At 35.0% G+C, this 25,966-nt stretch overlaps 1 protein-coding gene across 6 annotated transcripts in view; it reads left to right on the top strand.

The window, feature by feature from the left end:
• LOC129746498 (dystrophin, isoforms A/C/F/G/H) overlaps positions 1–25,966 on the top strand; it is a 170,860-nt gene that overhangs the window by 53,407 nt on the left and 91,487 nt on the right. For all 6 annotated transcript variants that reach the window (XR_008737308.1, XM_055740170.1, XM_055740172.1 and 3 more), the window contains 7 exons: positions 14–119; positions 182–378; positions 455–560; positions 16,513–16,603; positions 16,672–16,926; positions 16,989–17,082; positions 17,726–17,806. Coding sequence is in view for 5 of the 6 variants with exons in the window: in XM_055740170.1 (XP_055596145.1) it covers positions 14–119; positions 182–378; positions 455–560; positions 16,513–16,603; positions 16,672–16,926; positions 16,989–17,082; positions 17,726–17,806 (930 nt within the window). In the remaining variant the exon portion in view is untranslated. The remainder of the gene's footprint in view (positions 1–13; positions 120–181; positions 379–454; positions 561–16,512; positions 16,604–16,671; positions 16,927–16,988; positions 17,083–17,725; positions 17,807–25,966) is intronic.

Raw genomic sequence — 25,966 nt, 5'->3', positions numbered from 1 at the left:
TGTTTTCCTTCAGGTTACCAAAGAACTTTCAGTCCATTGTGATGAAGTCGTTAATGCGTTGGCTGCATTAAATCGTTCTCGCGATCCTAGCTCAATGGAAGGTCAAACCAACACGTTAGGTAGATTTCAACTGCAATTCTAATGTCATAATCGTTTGTTCAATGTAATTTTTTTCTTTCAGCATCCGACACGTACGTTCCAGGGGCATTTACGGCCAAAACTCAGGCTAAGGCCGTTGCGGTAACGTTGGTGAGTAACTTTGACCGGTCAGTGGCACAAATCATGGAATGGCTAGAGATCGAACGCGAGATGTTGAAGAAACATTGCGTCGTTGTTGGTGATACGGAAATGGTGCTAACTGCTATCGACAAGCAAAAGGTGACTACTGGACAAGTGTTTTTTTTCTCTTCTTCCAATTTATGATCTTGTGACCTTTTTAAAATTCTCGTTCCAGAATTTACTGAGTGATTTGGAAATCAAGAAACCACAGCTAGACGATCTGGTCAACACAGCGGAGAATTTGAAAACTGACCTCAACAAGCAGTATTTGCACAACAAAGGTAAATATTTGATTATTAGTTGACCTTAGTAGCCAAACTGTGTTCTTTGAATAGAGAGGTGGAGACAGAAATGAAAACGTGATTCAAAGTCGCAATTTTCAAGGCTGCATATCAATCACAAATGTCGTACGCAAAAAATACTTTCGTTCCTTAAGTTGTAAGTTATGTATTTATGACTAAGCATCCGCAGCTGATTTCAGTCATTACTTTTATTTTATTGCTCGCCTCAGTTGATGGTCATAGCAAATCTTTCTGTATTCACTTTACATATTCCTTGTAAAAAATCATAAATTTATGTTTCAGGATAGGTTCTTTTATTGGTCCCTTAAGTGTATTAGTGCTCTCAATAAATGAATGTTGTTGGTCTCCTGGGAATCACGAGTCGTGATAAATTGTATGAGGAAATATATTTAGAAATAGCAAATACGTACGAAGTTCTTTTCCGTGATATAAAATTGTACTGTTTCAGCCAAGATTAACAGTAGCCTTCATTGATAGTCGCTCTATTTTTTGTCCTCGTGCCACAGTGAATTCGGCCTTTTCGGAAAGCTTTACAAAAGCTCTCGTAAGGTTCCAAGTCAATTCCATCTTCTTAAATTACTTGATAGAACGATATGCACTGAATTTGAATTTATACTTTGCTGATTAGGTTTCATTTTTTTTTTAAATTGAGATTTCCCGTATTGCAATCCCTCCCAGGCTTCGAAAAATAATTTAAAACATAAATACTATGAAACTGATCCAGATGCTTTGAAAAAAATCAAAACACTTAATTTGGTAAGTTTTGGTTCTTTGATTGTCGAGAAATAATACGTCGAATTTAAGTTTCATCTAATTGGTTTTCCCAACAAAATTTATTGTTTTAAGATTTCTCTCAATTTTGTTAAAAACTGAACATCCCGAAAAAAATCCAAATAAATACCTAGGGTGAAAAAAAACACCTAATGCAATTCTAGAAAACGGTATTTTGTTTCTCAATGGAACTTATTTTAATTGTATTCTTTTACAAACATACAAAACAGTTTTTTAAACTCAATAATAACCTTCGGTAGATTATCTCACATTTACTTTGAATATTTCAGTTAAAAAAATGAGTACCTGTTAGTTTTTTATTCGATCTAACATTGCATTAAAAAACGTTTATAACGGTGTTGAACGGGTTACAAATTTTAATTATTCTAGAAAAATGTGCAACATGGAGCCAACACAACTTTTAAAGAAACGAAAATTGAAATAAGTTACTTTTTTTTGGAAATCTGAAAAATATCCTGTTTTTGCCATGAATTAATTAAAACAAAAATATTCAATCCAGCATTTGCTCGAGTGAGTAGTCTTTAAAGATTATTTTGTCTGTTATGCTAGGGATTTCATGATAGGAAGCGCAATTTCAAACGATTTTATGACTGAAAAATTATAAAACAATGATTAAAACGTCTAAAAACTAGCATGTCGAATCTTCGTTGATTGATTTTCATGAATTTTAAACAAAAGTCTCGTGTTCTCATTCTTACGAAATTCATGTTTATTAAGAACTAGTTGGTCTCGTAGAAACTTCGTTTCGCTTTCAATCATTAATATGTGAAGATGAGTTTAGAATATTAAATTCGATGATTTTTTTGGATAATATTGGGAAAAATATTCAACAGTTTTTAAAGTCGACACTTTTTCTTGTCCTTCAACATGAAATTCAAACCAAAAGATTGGTTGTTTTTTTTATAAAATAAATGTGAGAGTTGTTTAATCCTCGACCGGTTGCAAAATCACAACATTACAACAGAAACATGTATCTTCTATTTCTTTATATGCACGCCTTTTGCTTGACATTCACACAAAAATTGGATACCAAGTATCAACCCCTCCTACCTGCCTCCTACGAAATTATTGCATACAATACTAAACTTTTAATGTGGACGACCTTTTTTACCGTCCCATGGCCGGTATTTCGATAATTGTAACATGTTTTCTATTCAAATCCGATGTAAGAACGGATCGAAAATTCTTCAGCAGCATCTTTCTTCGATTAAAAATAAAATAAGTTCATTTTTTAAATTTAAATGATAATAAACAAAATCATAGAGATGGTTGTTTTCTCTAAGAAACATAGACCTGCTCAACCTAAGCTTCAACTCTTAGGCAGACCGATCACTCAATCGAGGTGCTTTAATTTTTTTTTGTTTATTTTAAAGGGATTTTAACTCCACAGGAGGCATTCGTCCCTAGACCGAACGTTTCACTTTTAGATTTTACAGTTGATAGAGTAGTTTTGTGTTTCGCAAGAATACTAATAATTTTTTCTCTTCATTGGGGCAGTTACTCAGGATTTCCCGTAGATTATTCGCAAGATGGGACTGGTGTTTTAAGTATCTTGGGGTTTGGTTTGATTCCAAGTGTACCTGGAGAGCCCACATTGAGTATCTCAAAGGAAAATGCCAACAGAGAATCAATTTACTCCGATCAATCACTGGCACCTGGTGGGGAGCCCATCCAGAAGACCTTTTAAAATTGTATCGAACAACTATTCTCTCAGTGATGGAGTATGGTAGCTTCTGTTTCCTGTCAGCTGCCAAAACTCATCTCATAAAGTTCGAGCGTATCCAATATCGTTGTCTCCGCATCGTTTTGGGCTGTATGCCCTCAACGCATAACATGAGTCTTGAAGTTTTGGCAGGCATACTCCCACTAAAAGATCGATTCAATTTATTATCACTCCGGTTCCTCATCCAGGGCTGGTAGCGAGTCACTTTTTAGTGACTTGGTCACTTTTTTTGGGTCAGTCACTAAAAAGTCACTTTTTTCATCATTTGGTCACTAAAGTTACTATTTTCCGAAAAATGGTCACTTTTATCACCAAAAGTCACTTTTTTCACCGAAAATAAACCAATGAAAGAGTAATTTGAATTGCGCGTGTTAATATTGACGGTAGTAACGGTAAATTACTTGATCAGTCAGTCAGAAATTGTTTTCGCCTCCGGCGGAATTACGGCATGAATCACCCTTGGCTAGAGACATTTCGATCTTCGACATTATTTGACGTTCATGAATTGAAACTAACTTTGATTGTAGATTTTAATTTTTAGTTCAATCAATTGTATTGGAATTCAAAACTTGATATACAAAACCCTATCTCGTCTTTAGAATGGGTTTTTATTAAGAAGTGTAACTAAGATTGAGTCATAACAAATGATATGTTGATATGAAATATTCTTAAAAAAACAATTTCATACTCAATTTTATTTTATGTTGTTTGTTCTTCTAAATACTTAAAAAAGGTTTTAAAAATTTACACAAGGCCACAAAATTTACATTTTTCTTAGGTGCGATGAATTTAAAGGATAATTTCAACTAATTTGGGTTCCGGAATCTAAATATGTATGCAATATTTCTATCAGCTTTTGTTATTGAAATGACTTTTGAAAATAATTAAAAATCTTTAGAGAAGTTTCTGCACTTTTTTTTACAAAAACTCAAATTAAAATCATATAATTTAAAAATAAAAGTTTTATATGAATTGATGAGCTTTAAATAAAATCAAGTTTTTTTACACTTTTTGCTGTGATGTCAAAAATACTTGTAATGACATTTTTCCATAATCAGTTATCTATCAATGTTTGATTTTACTAGTAATAAACTCTTTATCACCAAATCTAAATGTGTTCGGCCGAATTTGACAAAAATTCTAGTTTAGGACACTATTTACCAAATCAATAATTTAAAAAAAAATCTCTTCCTGAAATGTTTTTAAAAACTTATCTTTTTTATTTCCATATTGTTTTTTTTTCAATTTTCAAATAAATTTACCGAATTTTATTGTACAGTTTTTTTTTTTTCAATTTTCTAATCAACTCGCCAGATTTTTTTTAATCAAACTTTTTAAATTTTTAAGACATATTTTTAACAAATGTCTCCTTGTTTTTAAATTCTGAATTTTCGTGTTCTTCAACCATAAGCCTTCAACTCCAAATTTTTAATAATAAACGTAATTTCAATCTTCTGTTCTTTCAGGAACCAATATTTTAATCAAAAGAGACAAAATACTCAGAGCTTGTAATTTAAAGCTTTAAAACCTGCGATTGAAAATTTGAAAACTTTTTATTAATATTTTTTATATGAAATCATGTTTTTCGGATCGATCATGATTTTTAAATTAATCTAAAAAGTTTGAAAAATTGTTCTAAGTAGCAACTTTAAAAATAAATTTTAATACGCAGTGTTAACTAACTTTGTATTTGATTTGTGCTTTTAATATTAATAACAAAAGTTTTGAACTCATTATTTTTCATCAGTTTTTATCATTCACGTAATTACCCATTTTCTAACATTTCTTTGTCAGTGTAGTTGAACATGAAGTTATTATTTGAGCTTCAAAAATGAAATTTTGATAACTGGAGGATTTTACTTTATTAAAGGGTTTATGTAACTGGCACTTTTAAAATAGTTATAAATATATTCTTCTTTTTATCATATTAAATTAAACCATAGAACATTGAATGAATTCTGTTCAAAATTCATTTCTTATTCAGTAATCGGTAATTCACATTTTAAATCGTGATTAAATATTCTTTGTTCAAATAAAAAAATTACAGCGGAATTTCTCACTAAACTTCCAGTTGAAAATGAGGAAAAGAATTCCAAATTTAGATGAATAAAAATTAACAATTATTTTTATTTTCCTAACATCTATTCATGGTAAGTTTTGTACAAGATTGGACATTGTTTTTAGAATTCAGATTTTTTAAATTTTAATTGCTAAGAAATTTTTTTGAAACTAATTTATTTCTTACTTTCTTGACTTATCGAAAATTTAAAACATTCATTGTAATATGTTTCCAAAATTTTGATTATCAGTCATTTTTTTAGTGTGTGTTGAACATGAGTGACAAACGGTGTAAGAAAAATCCTTTCCTTTTCATTTTTTTTTATTTTTGGTATTGTTATTATTTTTATCTAAATTTGAATTTCGAACACCCCTCCCCCCTCTGGAAGCCTTATTTGGTCACATTTTTTGTTCTTCAAAGTTACTTTTTTCGTTCTACATAGTCACAATTTGGTCACTTTTTTCGGTCTTTAAAGTCACTGTTTGGTCACTTTTTTTCAAATTTTGGTCACTAAAGTCACTACTTTTTCATCGTCAAACCGCTACCAGCCCTGCTCATCAGGTGTGAAGTCGTGAACCCATTGGTGACTGTAAATTTTGAAAGGCTCCTAGAGCAAAATTTTCAAACCAGATTTATGTCTGTATACCATGTCTTCATGTCCATGCAGGTAAATCCTTCTTCGTACTCTCCAACTCGTGTTATCATCCCAGACTACGACAACTCTTCTGTCCAGTTTGATTTGTCTATGCAGCAAGAAATTCGTGGAATCCCTGATTTGCATCGCCCACTTTTGATTCCAAAAATTTTCGATGCTAAATATAGACACGTCGATGCTGACAAAATGTAACTTTACCGACGGGTCTCTAATAGAAGAATCAACCGGATTTGGTGTTTTTAACGAAATAGCTAGCGCCTCATATAGCCTCCATTCTCCATGCTCTGTATACATTGCAGAGTTAGCAGCCATTTATTGGGCGTTGGATAGCGTCGCTTGACGGCCAGCAGGACACTACTATACTATAACGGACAGTCTCAGCTCTGTTGAAGCAATCCGTTCAATAAGACCGGGAAAGTACTCACCATATTTCCTCGGGAAGATACGGGAAATTCTGAGTTCTTTATCAAGACGTTGCATTGCCATCACCTTTGTTTGGGCAATGAGAGGGCAGACTCTCTGGCAAAAGTGGGGGCGTAAGAAGGCGACACGTATCACCGTGAAATCGTCTTCAACGAATTTTACTTCTTGGTTCGAAGAAACTCTCTTGTCAACTGGCAGCGCAAATGGGACGAGGATGAGTTGGGTCGGTGGCTCCACTCGATTATCCCAAAGGTAAGCTTGAAACCCTAGTTTAATAGATTGAACCTGAGTCGGGATTTCATTCGTATATTTTCTCGTCTCATGTCCAATCATTATTCCTTAGACGCGGTACTCTATCGTTTTGACATTGCTGGCAGCAATTTGTGTAGTTGCGGCCAAGGTTACCATGACATCGAGCATATTGTCTGGTCGTGTGAGGTCCATCTTGTCGCCAAAACGAATTTATTAGACTCCCTTCGGGCCCGAGGAAATCCACTTAACGTTCCAGTGAGAGACGTGCTAGCTGTGCTAGACTTGGACTACATGTTCGAAATTTACCTTTTTCTAAAAGCTATCGATCTCCGTCTATAATTCTTTATATTTTCATATTTCCCTTTCTATCTTCTTTTTCTTTAAACAAAAAGTGTTACGATAAGCAAACAATTGTAAAAACAAAAAAAAGGAGTTTGGTTCCTTGAAACCTGAAGGTACGAGCCGTTTCAAATAAAGATCTACAAGAAAAACAAAATCATGGTTAACATATAAGTCAAAAAAATATGATTTAAAGATTGATCGCACTTTTGATGAAATGCCTTCCATCAAGTTCTGCACAGTAGCATTTGTGCATTTCCTTGATGCTGCCTCCCATTTTTTCTCGAATTCTTCCATGATTTGAGAAACTGCCCCTCCTTCCAAAAGACCATCTTCACAATCGCCCAGTATTGTTCAATCGGTCGGAGATCACAATTTGGTGGATTGATCTTTTTCTCGACGAATTGAATGTTATTGTCTGAAAGCCACTGCAATACAGGCTTGGCGTAATGTGCAAATGCCAAATCCGGCCAGAAGAGAGAGGAATACTGATGCTTTTTATAGAGGGCAGCAATATTTTTTTCAAGCATTCATCTTTGTAAACTTGAGCATTTATTGTACTTTTTGTGAAGAAAATACTTGACCGCAGACCACAAATAGCTTACCATAGTAGAACCTTCTTTCAAAATTTTACCATCGCAATCGTGCAGTTGGCATCATCCCCCTCCTCGTCCGTCGATTTCGTGTAGAAATGTGTCCCGGAAAGCGTTCTTGAATCTTGTTTGACGTAGGTTTCGTCGTTCATTAAGATGCACCTGTTGCTGTTGTCCAAAATCCGTTCGTACAATTTCCGTGCCCTTGTTTCACCTCGAGCTTATTTCTTAGGTACCTTCCAATTCTTGAAGACCAAGGAGTTCCTGGCCTTGATTCTCTGAATCATTTCATGAACTTTTTAACCAGATCACCGTTTGGTGCAAAACATTCTTGAATTGCTTTGAAATAATAAAAGCTACATGAACATATTTTTAATGTTGTACGTTCTTGAGCTTAAGAGTTTCTCAAATAAAAAGGAAATGTCCCTATTAAACCAAATTGTGGAGAGGGGGTGAACAAAAATTACTTTTTTAAATTAGATAATATAAAAGTTTGAATTGTTTTTCCTTTGAATCAGTTAGGTACAGGCCCATAAAATATACCATCTCAAGCTGCCCGGAAGCATAAAGAGTTATATTTAACAGACACATTACGAAAATAGTTCAAAAATTGTCCCGATTAATCCCGTTTTACAGTTTTGTTTTTTATGCAAGGCGAATAATAAATATCAGCCGAAATTGAGCAGGGACTTCACGAAATTTTGATCAATTTTGTATAAATTAAAATTTTTAATTGATTTTAACTTTTTCGAGAATATTGAGAAAATTTTGAAGATCTTTTCATGATTCCTAAAAACCGTTTCTTTTCAAACCGTTTTCCAGGAAAAAATCTTTTATGATTACTCGTCATCACTTCAATCCAAAAGTGTTTGGAGCTAAATCACAGCGATAACTTATAGTTAGGTTGCCAGAATTTTTCCAGCACGTATCCTGGCCGGGTATAAAAAGCAGGCAATATCCGGGCATTTGATTTCAAAATTTACGACCAAAAATCCGGGCAATATTCGAGCAAATTTTGACGAAACCCAGAAATAACTCAACAAAAATCAAGAAAAAAATTGAAAATAAAATTTTTTCGTCAAAATCCATCGACAGGCTTTAAATTATATTTAAGGCTTCAAAAAACCTTTTATGATAATTTTTATAGAACTTTCTCAAAAATGTCGTTTTGTAGGCATAAATTACAAAAATACAACACTCTTTGTTTTTTTGCTTGATTTTCCAAAAAAGTGAATAAATCCGGGCAAAGCCTGGGCATTTTTCAATGAAATCCGGGCAACCGAGCTGGGCTGGACTGTTCCCAAATTTTGTATTGAATATCCAGGCAAACGGCGAAAAAACTATTTTTCATGACATCGTTGCCTGTTGAGCAAGCTTGTCGAAATAACATGAAAATTCATCATTTTAAAATGTTTTCAAGCCAAATTCGTCAAAACTCCAGTTAACATTCTTGATTCTTGGATTTTTTTTACAGATTTCATGTTGTTTTCAGTTTAATGAGGAAAGCATCGGTATAGGCTTTCAAAAGCTTATTTATTAAATTCGTAAAGCTTTGATAATGTGGATTGCTTCTTTTAAAAAAAAAAAAAAAACGACTCAAACTATCGATGTTGGCATGATTTTTCGATTATTTTGTCTCTAAAAATAGCACGACATATAATCGTCACAAACATTTTGGGACATTGTCCTTGTTAAAAATTTAGAACTTTTTCGGAAACTTTGATACTGACTTATGGCGATAAGAAATCTTAAACCGTTTACCCATTCTTCATTAATCAGATTTTTTCATTGCCGTCAATATTCAAGAACGAAAATATTTCACTTGTTGATGGTTTTTTATTTTTATTCCTTTTTGTTCAGAATTAGCTTCTTTCTGAATTTGATGGAAGAATAAAATTTTATATAAATTATCTGATGAGCATATTCATCATACAAAAAAAATGATCGCACTAACGGGCTCAGTAACGCCTGTGGTCATCTGCAGCCTTCGGATTTTTTGTTTGATCTCCCGATTTGATTTCATGAATTTGAATTTGCAGATGGTATCTAAAAAAACACCAATATAACGTTTTGCCAATAAATAAGGCTATGATCATTTAGTATCCGGGCAGTTATAAACGTGTGTATTTTAAAAACTTTACATTTGATCGAAAAACTTTCTATGGAGGAAATGAAGGTGTTAATATGACATTTAATGTAAAAATATAAAAAAAATATTTATCAATGATTTCAAGAAATACTCTAACTTTTTCATTAAATCTCATTTTTACCTTTGCACACTTTTTTCAGTCGTGTATTGATTTATTTTTTTTTATCACAGAAGCAAAACCTTTGCAAAATCATGATATTTTACACAAACGCACCTGGAAAAAGCAATTGGAATCTGGTTGGAACCTTTTCATGAGTAGGCATTTCGAAGAATTTGATCTCTTAGATTCGGTTTTAACATAATTTTTTTTGTTCATCAGAACACATCTGTCATATAGCGTAAAAACCGGATGCATAGATTGCGATCTTTGGAACTGATCATTATTAGTTATTTACTTGGTGTCTACTAGTCAGGTAACACTTTTTGCCTGCCGGAAATGGATTTATTGCATTATTTAAGGAGTCTGCATTCAGTTATCCCCAATAACCATAGACTTTTTACGATATTTAAGATCAAGGGTTCCACTACGATGCTTGGTTTGAACTTCGTGAGCATCCTAGAGTGGGTCCTTATACTTCTTAACCATTTGGTCCGAAAAAAAAATCAGAAAATATCAACAGTTTATGAGCTTTAACGTCAACAATGAAGAATTTTCGAGGCGCAAAATGCGTAAAAGGAGCAAACTTGTGCAAACTTATTTTTACCATGTCTTTTTGCATCGTAAATATCTCAAACACACGTTAACTTAAAAATCTATCAAAAATAGGCAAGATAGTCCTTTTCATAACCAACACAACGCTACTAAAGTTTGGCTTATCCAAGCTCTATTAATGTAAATATCACCGAAATAAAGTGCCCGGATACTAAATGATCATAGCCTTAATATTGCATGCATGATGATTAACAATGTTGTGTTATTTGAATTCTTATAAGAATTCACTGTAAATAACACCACTTGCAATACCTACCTATTTGAAAAAAAAATCATGCTTTATCAACATATTTATGATTTTTCATTGGTGTATTTCCCCGATGGTAACCTTATCGACGGGGTCTTTGTACAGCAGATTCTGTACCTTACCTAGTATCTGTGCCACTTCCTTTACTCCATGTCAAGTGAGTTTTCCAGGTTGAATTTTCGTTTTTCCTGGTTTTCCCTCCTCGCTCCATTCCAGCCAGCCAGCCAGACATCAGTCGATTGCAGCTCAACAGCAGCAGCACATGGGTGGCTCGGGCGTTTTTTTTCGTCGTCGTCGTCGTCGTCCTACCTACCCAGTTACTCTACGAAGAATAATACGCGTGAGGGTGGCAATAATCTCTGTTTAGAATCATTTTGGGAGGGTTGTTTCTGTCGTTGTATGCGTGTAGTTTTCTTTTACCGCTAAATGTGCGGTGGTACGTCGCAATTTGTAGCGATGATTGGTTAGTTTGCATTTTCAATTTTTTTTTATTTCGTTTTGTTTTGTATAAATATTCTGATTTTTCCCATTTTTTTTCGATTTGTATATGAGACGTTTTCCTTTGATCTCCATCGGCTAGCCAGGGATCGTAGACGGAACAAATAGTTTACTCTAGCTAAATTTTCCATTCAACAGGACGCGCCTCCAGTTGCATTGATATGTGAAAAACTTCGTCTCCTTTGCTCCGTACAGCTCAATTTTCTTCTTTGCTCGCGCAGTTTCTCCCTCTCTCTACACGATACGGAAGCACAAGTTGTCGCTATTACTAACACAATTTTTCAGCAGTCCATATCGAAATCCTCCCATTTGGCAGACACAAATTTTTGTGCAGCAAAAGGATTTTTACACAAAAATTGTTTGCCATAGTATCTTGATATCATCCAAATCCTCGAAGCTTAGATAGTAAAATTGTCGCCTAAAATCGGGATTATTGTATTAGTAGAACAATCAGTGAAAAATGTAGTTAAACAATTTACGCTATAGTGATTTTCAAAGTAAATTGAATAGTGAAATCTGTACCGACCCGTCAATTGTTGGATGGATTTTGGAGCGCATAGTTGTTTGTTTCAGGAATGGAATCGGATTCAAGTTCGAAAACGCTGGGTTCTGCTAGATCGGGTCCAATTGTTTCCGGTTTTATTTAGAATTAGTTTAATAGCTCTGTGCAAATCCTTATGTGTTTAGATCCGAGATTATTGATTGCTCTTTGCCTATCCTTGTTTATGATATTCTTCCAGAGCCAGAGTTTGCACACATATGCAATAAAAAAGAGCAATTTATTCATTCGCATCAATGGGTCATGAAGCAGCGCTCAGTGGTTTTCGTGATCCAAAAAGGAAACTAACTTCTTCTTAAAGCCGAAGCTCGGGGACTTTCCATTTGAAATTGTAATGTTGTAAATTAGCGATTCCAACAACGACAACAAACACAACAAAAAACAGCATAAAATCAAGACAGATGCTGCGAAGGTCGATTTTCTCCCGGTCGTCCGGATACCGATGAAAAAAATCATTGGATTTTGATTTGATGCAAAAAAATATTGAGGGAGCGGACAATTAACGTTTCAAAGTTTTGATAGAAAAACTCCCCTATTGAGTTTTTCAAATTTTTTGTCGCTCGCTAGTAGCTTTTATCTTTTTGTCAAAATATGGTTTTTGTATTTCAAAGATAAATTATTTTGAATTTTGACTGCCGGTCAAAACTTTAATTTTGGATCTATGTTTAGATTTAGTTGACTTTTGTTCAATTAAAAAAAAGTTATTTCTTATAATATAAAAAGCATAGATGAAAGTGAGAATATCTTTTGATCATCTTTTTTTTTTAACTTTTTGGAATTAAGGATTTTGAAATAATAAATTGTTCGAAAAAAAAAATGTGAATCCAGTTTTTCATCATTTTTTAATAGCATCCGTTGTAAAAACATGGATTTCCTTGAAAGCTGAACGTGCTCAAACTATAACGAACATTCCTCCTTGGGATAACATAACGATGTTCTTTTGACGAATTTGATTTATTTGTAAAGCGAGTGCAATTTAACAAATTTATTCTTAAAAAGAATTTTCGTTTGGGCTCGAATTATAAAACCTACATTAGACTAAATACTGTCCTTAAATAAAAGATCTCTATTTTAATAATAATCTTTGTTATAATTTGTTCTATTATAATTTTAATCAAAATGCGACCTCCAGCGAAATGTTTATCATCGTCTAAAAATTGACAGCAATTGATAAAAAATATTCAAAAGAAACTGGAATTTCATACTTGTAATGATGCATGCTCCCAATCTCATACATTTTTCAGGTCCCTGATGCAGACAGTATAAAACTCTAACTTTTCTCATCTCTTAAATCCCCCAAAATATCAACTTTAATTTGGTATTTAAAACACTAAAAAATGAGGTTTTGTTCAAATTTTCGCACGTGAGCTACTGGTTGGCCTTTGGAAGCAGGCTTGATTTGGTATTCTAGACCTCGAGCTACTGTCGAGTCACTATTCTAACACTGGAATACTGGTTTGCCCCGTACAATTACAGCTTTTCAAATGTTATTCTTGTACAAAAGCCTTTCGAATACGCTCAAATAAAAATCTCTCGAGCAAGCTTCAGACCCTGATTCTAAAGTAGAAAGATTGGCACGGCCCTCTAGGGTATCTTATAAATACCGACATTGTAGAAGAAAATTCAAACTTTCTTCTAATCCGATTCCCAAACAAATAAACATTGAACTATGCGCTCGATTCCATTGTCAAAAACTCTGTCCGAAAACGTTTCCTTCATACTAGCAGCATGTACCTAGTGCTAGCAAATTATTAAGTGAAGGTCTGACTTTGTGAAGCTTACATATCATATACACAGTAACCGCAATAAACAATTCAAACTTTGGCACAAGCCAGAGAAGCATCTTATGAATAATTGATACCAGATTAAGACAACAAAAAAGTGTTCAAAATGTCGCAAAAGAATGGAGCCCCAGAAATGGCTTCGGAATTGCTCAAGAGCACACAAGAATTGGCATCGCAGGCTGCCTTACGCGCCAAGGAAATGCAAAGAAAATCGGCAGCACAGTCGTTTGAGCAAATGAAGGTACCTGAGGTTCCGGCGAGAGCAAACGAAACCCAAAAAGCTCCCCAAATTCCTCCGAAACGGCCTGTCTCAAGAAAGCTGGATGGAGATCTTAACCTGGGCAACGATCCCGGTATTCCGCTGCCCCAGCGCAATCAAGCCCCACAAAAGGCACCTCCTGTACCGCAAAAACCATCCAGCTTGCAAAATTCACCACTGATGGCACCCAAGTTTAAAGATAAAACGCCAAATTCACCCTTGCTTACGAAACCTTCCAACCCTAGCTGCGTGGCGAAACAGCCACAACCGGAAAAATTTAACCATAACAGTGGAACTCCGAAGAAGTCAATTGAAAAACCCACGACAAAGTCCGGTGATGCTAGTAAGGTGGGCAAGAATGCATCACCCATAGAAGATTATGGATCGGAGGACGCGCTTCGAGGTATCGAAAGTGGATTGCGGAACATGGAGCGTGCAATGCAAGAACAAATGAACCTTCGATCTTTTGAAGCTGCGGCGGCCGCTGCCGCTGCGGCTGCCCAATCGCACCAGCGACAGTTCATGGATATGAAAAACAATATCGGTCGAGGCATGGGATCTATAACTTCCCTGGATGGTTCCCAAAGCCTACGGGGAGTGGAAAACCTGCGACTCAACATTGACAAGCAGTACAATCCCAATGTACGAGGAAACGGCATGGAAAGGGTCATCAGTATGGATCAGATGCGGCTCGATAACTATGGCGATAATGTACGATCGAATGTGATGAAACCGAACGCGATGGAATCTGGTGGCTCGCAACGCCCAGTAGAACACCATTTCCGTTCGCTGGATCGTCATTTGCCCCTGGAGGTCCAATACAGCCGGCAACGGTCACAGGAAATGGAATACATCAGGCAGCAACTGCTACCGGTGATTGCGAGAAACAACGAAAACGCTTCTCTCAATCGAGGACAGGCCGGATTGTCGCGGGAAGATCTAAGACTTAGGCGTCGGTCATCACATGACGAAACACAGTTTTCCCAACAAAATAATCCAGGTTTGTTCAGTTTGTGGGCTTGGCTGTCGTTAGCATTACTTTTGTTTTGGACATTGTTGTTTTAAATGTTGAATTCATTAAAATACCTAATGATTAATAATTATCGATTTCGAAGAACTCTCTACTAAATTTCATATTTTAAAATAAGATTGTCTTACAATTTACAATAATTGTAACTTTTAAAAGACCTAGATCCAAAGAGACATTCACTAGCAAGTCAGGGTCAAATGGTTTGTTCTCATTTTTGGTACCTACCGGAGTATTCTTTAATTGTCACTTGCTGTTTGAATGGCGTTGCTTGATACGTAGGTTTGACTATTCGACAGGTTGTAAGCATTCAAAAGGTGGCCAGATGGTTACACATCTAAAAAAATGCTCCCATGAACTCTACTGGGTACAACACAAAATTGATGAGCTCGCTCCTTTTTTTTTGTAAATTGTTGTCAGTTGATGAAAAAGTAAAATGAAAAAACAAGTAAAAATGTGTAACTTAGGATTTATTACAAAATCTATAAAAGCTTAACTCTATATTAAAGGGGGGTAGGACAGCGCATCAAATCCTATAAATTCCTTACTCATATACATTAGACTGGCCCAAATTTGTATGGGATGATTTTTGAAACAACTTTTCAACGCGCCCCCCCCCCCCCGCCCCCCCCCCTAGATTGGTGCATTTAGGTGAAAAAATGACTTTTTGAAAGTTTAAGGTCATTTGGCAAAAGCACGAAGGTTTTTCGGTAAAATTTATGAAAAATCGACATACTTTCACTCGTTGTGTTCTAAAATATGTTTCCAGTTTGATAGAAAGCTCAGAATTTCAGGAATTGTAGTTCAAACAATGACAAACAAGTTTCTAGAAGATTGTAACGCAATACGAGTTGACTATGATGAGTTATTTGCAATTGAATATGTGATTTTTTTTTTCGCATTTCGTCGATATATCCTGATGTATGTGGTGTATAGGAGGGCGATTATTAGTACTAACTTGATCGCATTGTCACACGATGAGAATAAAAGATAGAAAGTTGGTGTCCTCGAAAAAATTATAGCTTATTTCATAACAAATATCTTTGTAAAAAGTTGAAAGAAAGGTTTGAAAAACTATGAACTGCTGCATTGTGTGACGATGCGATCAAGTTAGTGCGATTATTATCCCATACACCGTTCACGATATATCAAAGTACATAATGCAAAAAAAAAAATAACACATTCAATTGCGGATAACTCATCACAGTCAACTCTAATCGCGTAATCTTCTACAAACTTGTTTGTCATTGTTTGAACTACAATTCCTGAAATCCTGAGCTTTCTAGCAAACTGGAAACATATTTTAGAACACAAGAGTGAAAGTATATCGATTTTTCATACATTTTACTGAAAATACAAACTTCAAGTCCTTTGCGCCAGCTCGAGCTTTTGCCAAATGACTTAAAACCTTCACAAAGTAAATTTTTCACCTAAAGGCACCAACCTAGGGGGTGCCGAGTGGAATTTAAGGATTTTTTTTTGTTATGGGCCGGTCTGATATACATATAAAACCCTAAGCAATGGATGGCCAAGATTTTCACCAAAATCGCCTTATTTTGAAGGAGAAAATGTATTGCTTTATTAAAATTTTGCTTCATGAATCAGTCTGTGGTCTGTTTAGGTATTAGGTACATTGAAAGGAAAGAAAAGTTTGCATAAAAATCCTCGCGTAATATTTCATTGTAAGCAGTAAGTTTGACATTATAAAAAAATGGGCTGCGGAACCGACGGAAAATGTTGATTGTGATACAGAAACATTATCGCAAAAGGTTTGCCTTTTCTTAAAGATGCTCTAGTTTTAGAAACGAATATGCAAACAATTAAAGATTAATTTTATTTCTCTTTTACTTTTTCAAACAGTTTCCCGAATGCGTGAGCAATGGGATGAAACATCACAATCGGTCTTGCAACGCAAATCCCAGCTGACAGCAATGCTTGGAGATTCTCAAAGGTCAGTATAAATTTTATCTCAATATGTGAACCAAAAATTACATTAATTCACTTTTCTATTCAACACAGGTATGAAGCAAAGCGGATCGAGATCGAAAATTGGCTAACGCGCATGGAAGCCCGCTCAGAACGGATGGGCGTCATAGCCACTACAGCAGACATCCTGGACATTCAGCAGAAGGAGCAGAAATCCTTCCATGCCGAGTTGCACCAGTTTAAGCATCACATTGAGTTGTTCAATCAACTTACCCAAAAGCTGATTGCCGTCTATCCATCCGATGATACATCACGAATTAAGCGAATGACGGAATCGGTCAACTTGAGGTCTGTTACAATTGTTTAATTTTTAACAAGCAAAATGATAAATGTAAATTTTGTTTCTCCAGATATAACAACCTTACAAATGCTGTAATATCTCGAGGGAAAATGTTACACGCAGCTGTTTCATCTTTGCAGTCATTCGATAGAAACTTGGACCAGGTAAGTCTATCAATAAAGATAATTTTCATAAAGGCTCAGAATCTGAATTTCCAATTTTTATTAGCCCAACAGTTGTAATGAAAAATACTTTGTACTCACTTGTAATTTTCATAGTGATAGTAAGATTAAGCTTTTGATTGCTGAACAACAGATTAAATTTCGACTATTTTCGATCACTACTGTCTTTCTTAAAACTTGACTTCTAGGACCTCTGAATATTTTTCCCTTTAACTCTAATCCGCTCTTGAGTGTCAATATGACGCTACTGGAAGTTTGGCGGCTTGTAACTTTATTCATTCGGGTGCATCCAAATAATACAATTTCTTCGGGGACCCTCAATGAATTCTTGAAATCTGTAATTTAGCATTATGTTTTTAGCCCATGAAAAAAAACCCCTAATCAGACCTTGAGTGTCAATTTGACACTCCTCGCTAAAAACTATAACTCTTGCTATATCTCTTTTGTTTATCAACAACGTTTTACAAAATTTACAGTTTTTGAAAACCCGTAATGTAACTGAAATATATATATTTCAAGGAAGTTACCTAAACCCTCTATATTCATTTTGTGCATGTATGATCGTGCAACAAACACTACCTTCATATTTAACTTTCCTTTTGTTTTTTTTTTGTTCACTCTTCAGTTCCTGGGTTGGCTCAGCGAAGCAGAATCCATGTGTGAGAACACTGAGTCCGAGATTGACAGAAATCCGCACGCCTACAAGGTAAGTTTAACCAAAACTTCTATAAACTGATAACAAAGAAAGTTGGAAGACTTAAAATTGCTACCATAAATTTTTGACGACAATTTTAGTAATTTGCACTTGAATTGTTCTTTTTTTTTCTGAAACAATTGTTTTTTACTATAAATGCAATAATGATCCATCTTCTCATCGTACATGATTGTTTGATTGATTGATTGATTGGATTCATAAAAAATGTGCTGATAATTAGAATATGTACCTGATGAAATTGAAAACCCTCAGTGAAATTACTTGTTTTTAATGTCTAATGCTACCGATTCCACCTGTCATATAGGAAGTACACTAGCTTTTGTCCTTCCGAATAAAATCTCGAGACTGATTCGACAAAGATGTTATGGAGTAGTTTTCAATCAGTTGACGATGTATCCTTCTAAACATTTTCAATTTCAAATTATAAATCTTATCATCATCCATGCATTCGCGATGTTATAAAGCTTCTTGGCCTTCAAAGTAATTTAGAACACATTTTTATACTGTTTTTTCTTCTTCTTATTTATCTATATTTTATAAAAAAAAATCTTGTACTTAAAATACATAAAATAGCTACTTAAGTTATCGTCCAAAAGTTTGGTATCACCCCGCAGTATGGTGTAACGATCAAAAGTTTGGGATCAGTCTTCTAAAACATACATTTTTATTTCATGCGTATCTCTGTTATTATTAAACGACGGGAATGTTGTTCATGAGCCTCACTGTCAGTTCTAGGACTTTCAGTAGGAGACTTCAACATTCTGTGGGAGCAAGTTTTTCAATTTAAAAGATTCTATAACCTGAGGCAACGAATTGTAAGACTTAGCTTCTTGAAATTTAAAGTCAGGAAGTGTAACACCAGGAAGAAGGTGGTGCAATTCTTAATGACTGTAATTTCATAGAACGGAGAGTTGACGGGTAGCGCCAACCGAAGTTTTAGGCGTTTAGGTGTCAAAATTTCTACCACTCTTTCCCAACACGAGTGAACTTGCTCTAAGTTATGGTAAAAACAAATATGGATGTTTTTTTGAACGATCGAACTATTTGGTAAAAATCATTAGAAAATGGTAAAATTTAAGCTAAAGATTTTATGAAGTTAGATATCAAAAATATTTCAACTAAATATTCATGAAGCCAGTTCAACTCATTTGCTTCCAAATCAGCTTACCAGATAAACAATATGTTGTTTGATAATAGCGATACGCGTGAAATTAAAATTCATGTTTTAAAAGACTGATCCCAAACTTTTGGCCGTTACACCATTCTGCGGGGTGATTCCAAACTTTTGGCCGATAACTTAAGTAGCTATTTTATGTATTTTAACTGCATTGCAAATTTTTTGCACAAAATTAAACAAATGTGTTTCGATAAGTATGAAAAAAGGATTCGAATGCAACTCGAATTTTCAAATTTAATCCACCCCACCCTGAGATGATCGGGTTTATCTAAGGTATACAATCACAAGTAAAAATCAACAATTTGAATGTGAAAAGCTTCGTAACATTTTGTCAAATACACACAAAGAAGGTTTTGCACTCGATCTTGCGAATGAGATCTAAAGAATTGCAATATGTCATAAGATGGCTGAGATATGACCGATCAAAATTTTCATATTTTTTAAGGGATGATCCCAAACCGGCAGTGTATATCACAAGCCCTTAAAAAACGAACGCATACACATACAGGATCTCATTGAAACTGATGTTTCCACGAAAAGACTCCTTTTTCTTATCTCTAACCCACAGAAAGTGTACTATGTATGCCGTGATCGGGACTCGATCTCATACCCGCTGCACAATGGGGAAAAAAGTGTACAAACCGCGAAGAAATTCAATATCTTTCGTCCTACATGAACCGAATCTATGAAAATATACTTTCCTTATGTCAAAATTTCCGGAAAATTGATTGGACATAGTTTCAAACGCCGCACAAGCTTACGAAAGGAGATACAGTGCCTTTTTAACCTTTAATTCCCCTATATTTTGTAAACATTCCAGAAAAAACACTGATTTAAACTAGAAAATATTGAACGAAAATGAACCTATCGTATGTATGTTTTTTTCTGGGGGATCGAATGAAGGCTGTTTGAAGCCACCACACGCTTCAGAAAATGGAGTTATGGCTGTTTTTACCCTCAATTGCCCTATATTTTTCAATTACTTCAGAAAAAGCTTGTTCGGACTTGAAAATTTGGGACCAAATGTGTTGCATCTTGTGTGTTTTTTCCGAGAAATCGAATGAAGGCTGTTTGAGCCACCGCACGCTTCGGAAAATGAAATTATGGCCTTCAATTCCCCTCATTTTTTCAATTGTTAAGAAAATACATGTTCGGAATTGAAAATTTTGAATCTAATGGGACGTATCTTGTGTGATTTTTTCCGAGGAATCCAATAAAGGCTATTTTAGCCACCGCACGCTTCGGAAAATGGAGTTATGGCTGTTTTTCGCCTCAATTCCCCCAGATTTTTCAATGATTTCAGAAAAAAGCATGTTCGGACTTAAAATTTTTGAACCAAATGGGTTGTATCCTATGTGATTTTTTCCGAGGAATCCAACGAGGCCTATTTGAGCCACCGCACGGATTAAAAACAGGAGTTATGGCTGTTTTATCCTCAATTTCCCAAAAATTTTCAAATAGCTCAAAAAAGCATGTTGGGAAGTGAAAATTTTGAACCAAGTGGGTTGTATCTTGTGGGGTTATTTTAAAGAAATCGAATGAAGGCTGTTTGAGCCACCGCACGCTTCGGAAAATTGAGTTATGGCTATTTTACCTTTATTCCCCTCAATTTTTCCAATTGTTAAGAAAATACATGTTCGGACTTGAAAGATTGGAATCTTTTGGGACGTATCTTGTGTGATTTTTTCCGAGGAATTCAATAAAGGCTATTTAAGCCACCGCATGCTTTGGAAAATGGAGTTATGGCTGTTTTTGCCCTTAATTCCCCTACATTTTTCAATGATTTCAGAAAAAAAGCATGTTCGAACTTGACAATTTTGAACCAAATGGGTTGTATCCTTTACAAAAACTGGAGTTATAGACACCTTTGATCAGGAATTCCAACTTTTGATTTTTTTATGCCAACCAAGTTGTCAATATAATTACAGAGCCGCGTGATATTACAAAAGATATTGATCATGCAAATTATTATTGTATCTCTGTTTTATTTTTAATTTTTCAAAAAATGTGGTACAATTATTATTTGTGTTTAGCGAAATTCTATTAATTGCTGAATTAAGAGATAGCTTCTTATCAAGATGATTTGCTCTGAATTCAGGAAATATCATTAGTCAATCTATGTTAATCTCGAGTAAAAACGATCATAAAATATTGAATCGAGTAAGGTTAGGTGACAGGTAGGAATAACTCAACTACGGTAAGATAGTGAACCCTTCTGACAATGATATCGAGACTTTGGCGTATATTGTCATACTGTTACTGTTCGGATGAATTAGATGTTGGGTTAACTCGAAGCTCAAGTAGGGCCCAATTGGAATTGAGGGTAAAAACAGCCATAACTCCATTTTCCGAAGCGTGCGGTGGCTCAAACAGCCTTTATTGGATTCCTCGGAAAAATCACACAAGATACGTCCCATTAGATTCAATGTTTTCAAGTCCGAACATGTGTTTTCTTAAAAATTGGAAAGTTTGAGGGGAATTGAAGGTAAAACAGCCATACTTTCATTTTCCGAAGCGTGTGGTGGTTCCAACAGCCTTCATTGGATTCCTCAGAAAAAAATTAATACGAAAGGTCTATTTTCGTTCATTATTTTCTAGTTCAAATCAGTGTTTTTCTGGAATGTTTACAAAATATAGGGGAATTAGGGGTTTAAAAGGCACTATATCTCCGTTCGTAAGCTTGTGCGGCGTTTGAAACTATGTCCAATCGATTCTCCGAAAATTTTCACACAAGGAAATTATATTTTCATAGATTTGGTTCATGTATGACGAATGATATTGAATTTCGCGGTTTGTACACTTTTTTCCCCATTGTGCGCTGGCTTAGAAGACTTGGAGGCTATCCTCTACGCCACGGGCTGCGACCATTATCTCCTCTAACCTAAAAAACGACTTGTACTTGTATTTTTTTTTTCATTTTTCTTTATAATTTTTTTTTCAGCCAAGCTTATCACTCATTTTTTTTTATTTATTTGATCATTGGGATTTTAACATCTATGGGGTCATTCATCCCTCCTATTATCACTCATACAATTTTCAAATACAGTAACGCTCTCTTACTTCACATCGATCGTACACATTTTTCTCATATAAGGCATAGTTCATCCTAAATCTGGACGCACTAAAACGAGTCTATAGTGTCGTAACTATCTTTATACTTAATGATATTTGGTGACAGATAAGGAAAACTCAACTACGGTAAGATATTAAACCCTTATTACAATGACATCGAGGCGTTGACATATTATACCTTTTGAAACCATACTGTTACTGCTCGGTTGAATTGAAGGTTGGTTTAACTCGAAACTTCAGCAGGGCCTAATTATCCCAGTCCGTCGAGCACTATCTTAACGTTTCCTCCAACTGGTGCTTCGGAACTCCAAGGCTCTGTTGTCGCTATTCTACTCTAATAGTTTCTACTTTCATTTAAAATTTTCCTTTTCTGTCCCCAATTCTGTTATTTCTTTCCGGGTCAGCCAGGTAGCTCAAAAATATTTATAAAAAAATTGATCTTACTCTAATTGACGGCATTTTTTTATCAGAGCCAAAAGTTGAAGTCCTTTTATATTTTCATTTGTTTAGAACATTTTTATTTCGTGCAATAAAATTTGGAGCAGTCATATTTCAGCATCCTGCTTAAAGTCGATTGAACATCACTGCCGATTAACGCCTCCTCCAATGGTTTTCTCTAGGCACCTTGCCACCTACCAACCTCCTTCCGTTCGTTTTTCCACCTTCTACAGGAATTTGATTGTTTCCTTAATCTCGGGGTGCCGTTCGTTCAGTTCTGCCTGCCTGTAGGTCGGTCGCTGGGTATCGGAATTCGTTTCAGTCGGCTTCAATCTGTGTTAAGTTATTTTCCTCTCTTCATCCTGGTTGTTTTTTTTTTGCTAAGGTTGCTTGCTCTCTACGGAACAAAGCCGATTTTCATGGAAATGAGAAAACCTTCACGAGAGCAAATTGTGGAAGGAAACCAAAACGTTTGTTGCTCGGTTCGGTTTCGAATTTGGGTGGTGGGTTGGGTAGGAAGATCGTGTGGTTGGAAGAGCGAGTCCAGTCTGTGGACGTTTTATCGGAACGGTATGGTCGGATAATATTCTGTGAGAGACTGACTGCCTTGCGCTCCCTCAAAACACATTCCTACACCTAACAAACAACGTCCATGAACCGACGACAACCGGGAGCTACAATCGGAGCGCAGCATCTCGTTTGCCCCGTGATGTGCTCGTCGTGAGTAGGAAAATTGGAAAAACAGCATCCACGCATTTGTGCTGCCTGCCTTCAGTTTGAGCGCCGCTATGCTTTTGGCAACATTTATTTCTCGTCGCCGCTCGCTTTTCTCTGTTTTAGTGTGAAAATTTTATTGCATATCCCATCCCTCATATGTAAATTGAACTTTAAATCTGGTGTTATATGAATAGTTTTTCGACAATTATCGTTCAAAATATAGAAATTACCTTCTAATGAATAGTTCTCAAACCTCATACTGTGGAAAAAGTAATAAATCAAACCAGTTTTCGCAATAAATCTTCAAATATCGCAACAGCCGAAGGGAGTTTTCTTCATGGTGGACGGAAATTTCTCCATAATGCCAATCACAGTGAATCGTGTGTGAATTCTTTGGATTTAGGCGGTGAATGTTAATTGGTTTTGATTTCATTAGGAAGAAAATTTGCCACCAAAATCAACGACAGAAAATTGGATAAAATATGCGAATATCGTGGGCACAGCAGAATCGTGAAATGCAATGTGAAAATTAGCAAATATATATAAGTTCTTAGATGAGTGAAAATTGATCGAGGTAATGGACACCGAATCGCAGTTACTCCAAAAAAAAAATAGCCCCCAGTTAACGTGTGTGCGTGCGTGTCCGAAATCGCTTTTTTGATAACCCGGTTGAATAAGGAAAAATTACTCAAATATGCAAGCAAATGCCATGGCTGTTGTGTTTTCCGCTACGAATTGTTGACCTCTTCTTCCATTGCTTATTTTGATTGTATTTGCGTTTAATTTGCTGAACCGTTTGCTTTGGAGCGCTATAACTATGAAAATAATGTTCACAGGCTTGAAAACTAATCCTTTAATTGCTTTCGTTTGGCTTAACACTTTACTAGTACTTTATCCCGAATAAAAAATTTCTATGACATTAATAGGTATCATTTTAAGGAATACAAAATATCCTAAGGAGCTGAATTCGTTTTTATCAATTTGATCAATCAATATTTAAATCTTTTTTTTCTTCAAAACATTTGCTAGTTAGACTGGCCCTCATAACGTAGGCTTGCCAGATAATTTTGGAAAAAAGCGGGACACAGCTGAAAAAAGCGGGATATTTAAGAAACCCGTCGAAAAAGCTTAATTGTATAGCCAAACCTATGAGTATTCTATTAGCCAAAGTTCTTCAAAGGAAGTACACTAAGGGTTTTTCAGCGCGAATTGATCTTGCACAGTTTTTCATACATGGCACATTTATGCCCTATTTTTGCCATAAGCATGGATACTTTCAACCGTGCTCGCGAAATTATACAATATTTAAGAGAAAACATTCCATGTCCTACATGTAAACGGTAGACTTGATACAGCAAAAAAAAAAATCTTTCTGGAATTTGAATTTTGATCTTTGTTTATTTGGTAATTTGTATGAACATATGAGAACTCAAAAAAAACTTCCCTATTTATATACTTTGGATAATTGAGTCTAAAAAGAAGGTGTATAATATAAGACAATTTAATAAAGATTCCGGCGAAAAACATAATATCTAGGTAACTATTTGGAAGTAACTTAAACAATATTTTTTTCATGCAAAAGTTATTTACATAACATTGTACAGTGAGGAAATTTGGACCTAAAATTACAAAAAAATAGAAGCCGCAGATTTTATGGGCTGAAATAATACTTATCTTACGTGAAATTTTCTCAGAAATTGAAATCTGCCATCAGATTTGAACGGAGATATCAGAGTGATATGTTACTTTTACACAGCATAAAACAACGATAACTTCTTGTAAATGAAGTTGAGCAAACCTATTTTTAGTAAAACTATTTTTGTGTTAACAGATTATCATCCGATCGGGGTACGAAAAACACATGCTTCGATCCATCCATGTATCATTGTATAGATCAATGCAAAGTCAGCCTATCGACTTTGCTTCTTCTAGACAATAATACGATGTGGGACAAATGGTCTTGTGCGGCAAGAAGTTTTCTCAAATCACGCTCTTGGCTCATTTTCAACACCTTTCATGCTTCCTAATCTAATCTATCCGTCTATAATTTTCATTACTTTCATTTGAAATTCTTCCTGTTAGAATGTATACTTCACCGAAATGCCATTAATCATTAAATTAGAAATTAAAACTATTTTTGGGAAACTTTCTAATGATATGTGAAAATTTCACGAATATTTTGAAGGGTTACATAAGTTACAAGCCTTTTTAAAGAGCCCTCTTCCATAAAAAATTGCTATTTTGATCAATTAATTTTTTGAAAAGATAAATTCTTATAGGCGATCGATATAAAATTTTGAGAGTTGTTGTATGCATTCCTAAGTTTCAATTTGTTGTGAATTCTGTTAAAATCGATCAACATTCAAATGAGTATGAGTATGCAATTATTTTATAAGATGACTAAAATTTCCACAGGGGTAGAAGGGGGCAAAAATATCGCTTTTAGGTTCTTCTTATTTGTAAATAGTCCATTTCAAATGATTTTAAGTATTTAAAAACCTTTCAGCTTGTTTTATGAAATTGCAAAGGACTGAAAATCTCATGCTGTTAACATACAATAGCTTATTTCTGGATAATAAAGGACAAATGATATCTCACTGAGATGTCTACAGTCCAATCCGATGGCAGATTTGAATTTGAGAGAAAATTTCATGTAAAATAAGCTTAACTTCAGGTCCTTAAACCTGCGGCTTCGATTTTTTTTGGAATTTTTAGGTAAAATTTTCCCATTGAGCAAGAACGGAATC

Source organism: Uranotaenia lowii, chromosome 2 (genome assembly GCF_029784155.1).
Source record: "Uranotaenia lowii strain MFRU-FL chromosome 2, ASM2978415v1, whole genome shotgun sequence".
NCBI classification, from domain to species: domain Eukaryota; kingdom Metazoa; phylum Arthropoda; class Insecta; order Diptera; family Culicidae; genus Uranotaenia; species Uranotaenia lowii.
Note: the sequence above shows the minus strand (reverse complement) of the source record. Positions and strands in the feature narration are given on the sequence as shown.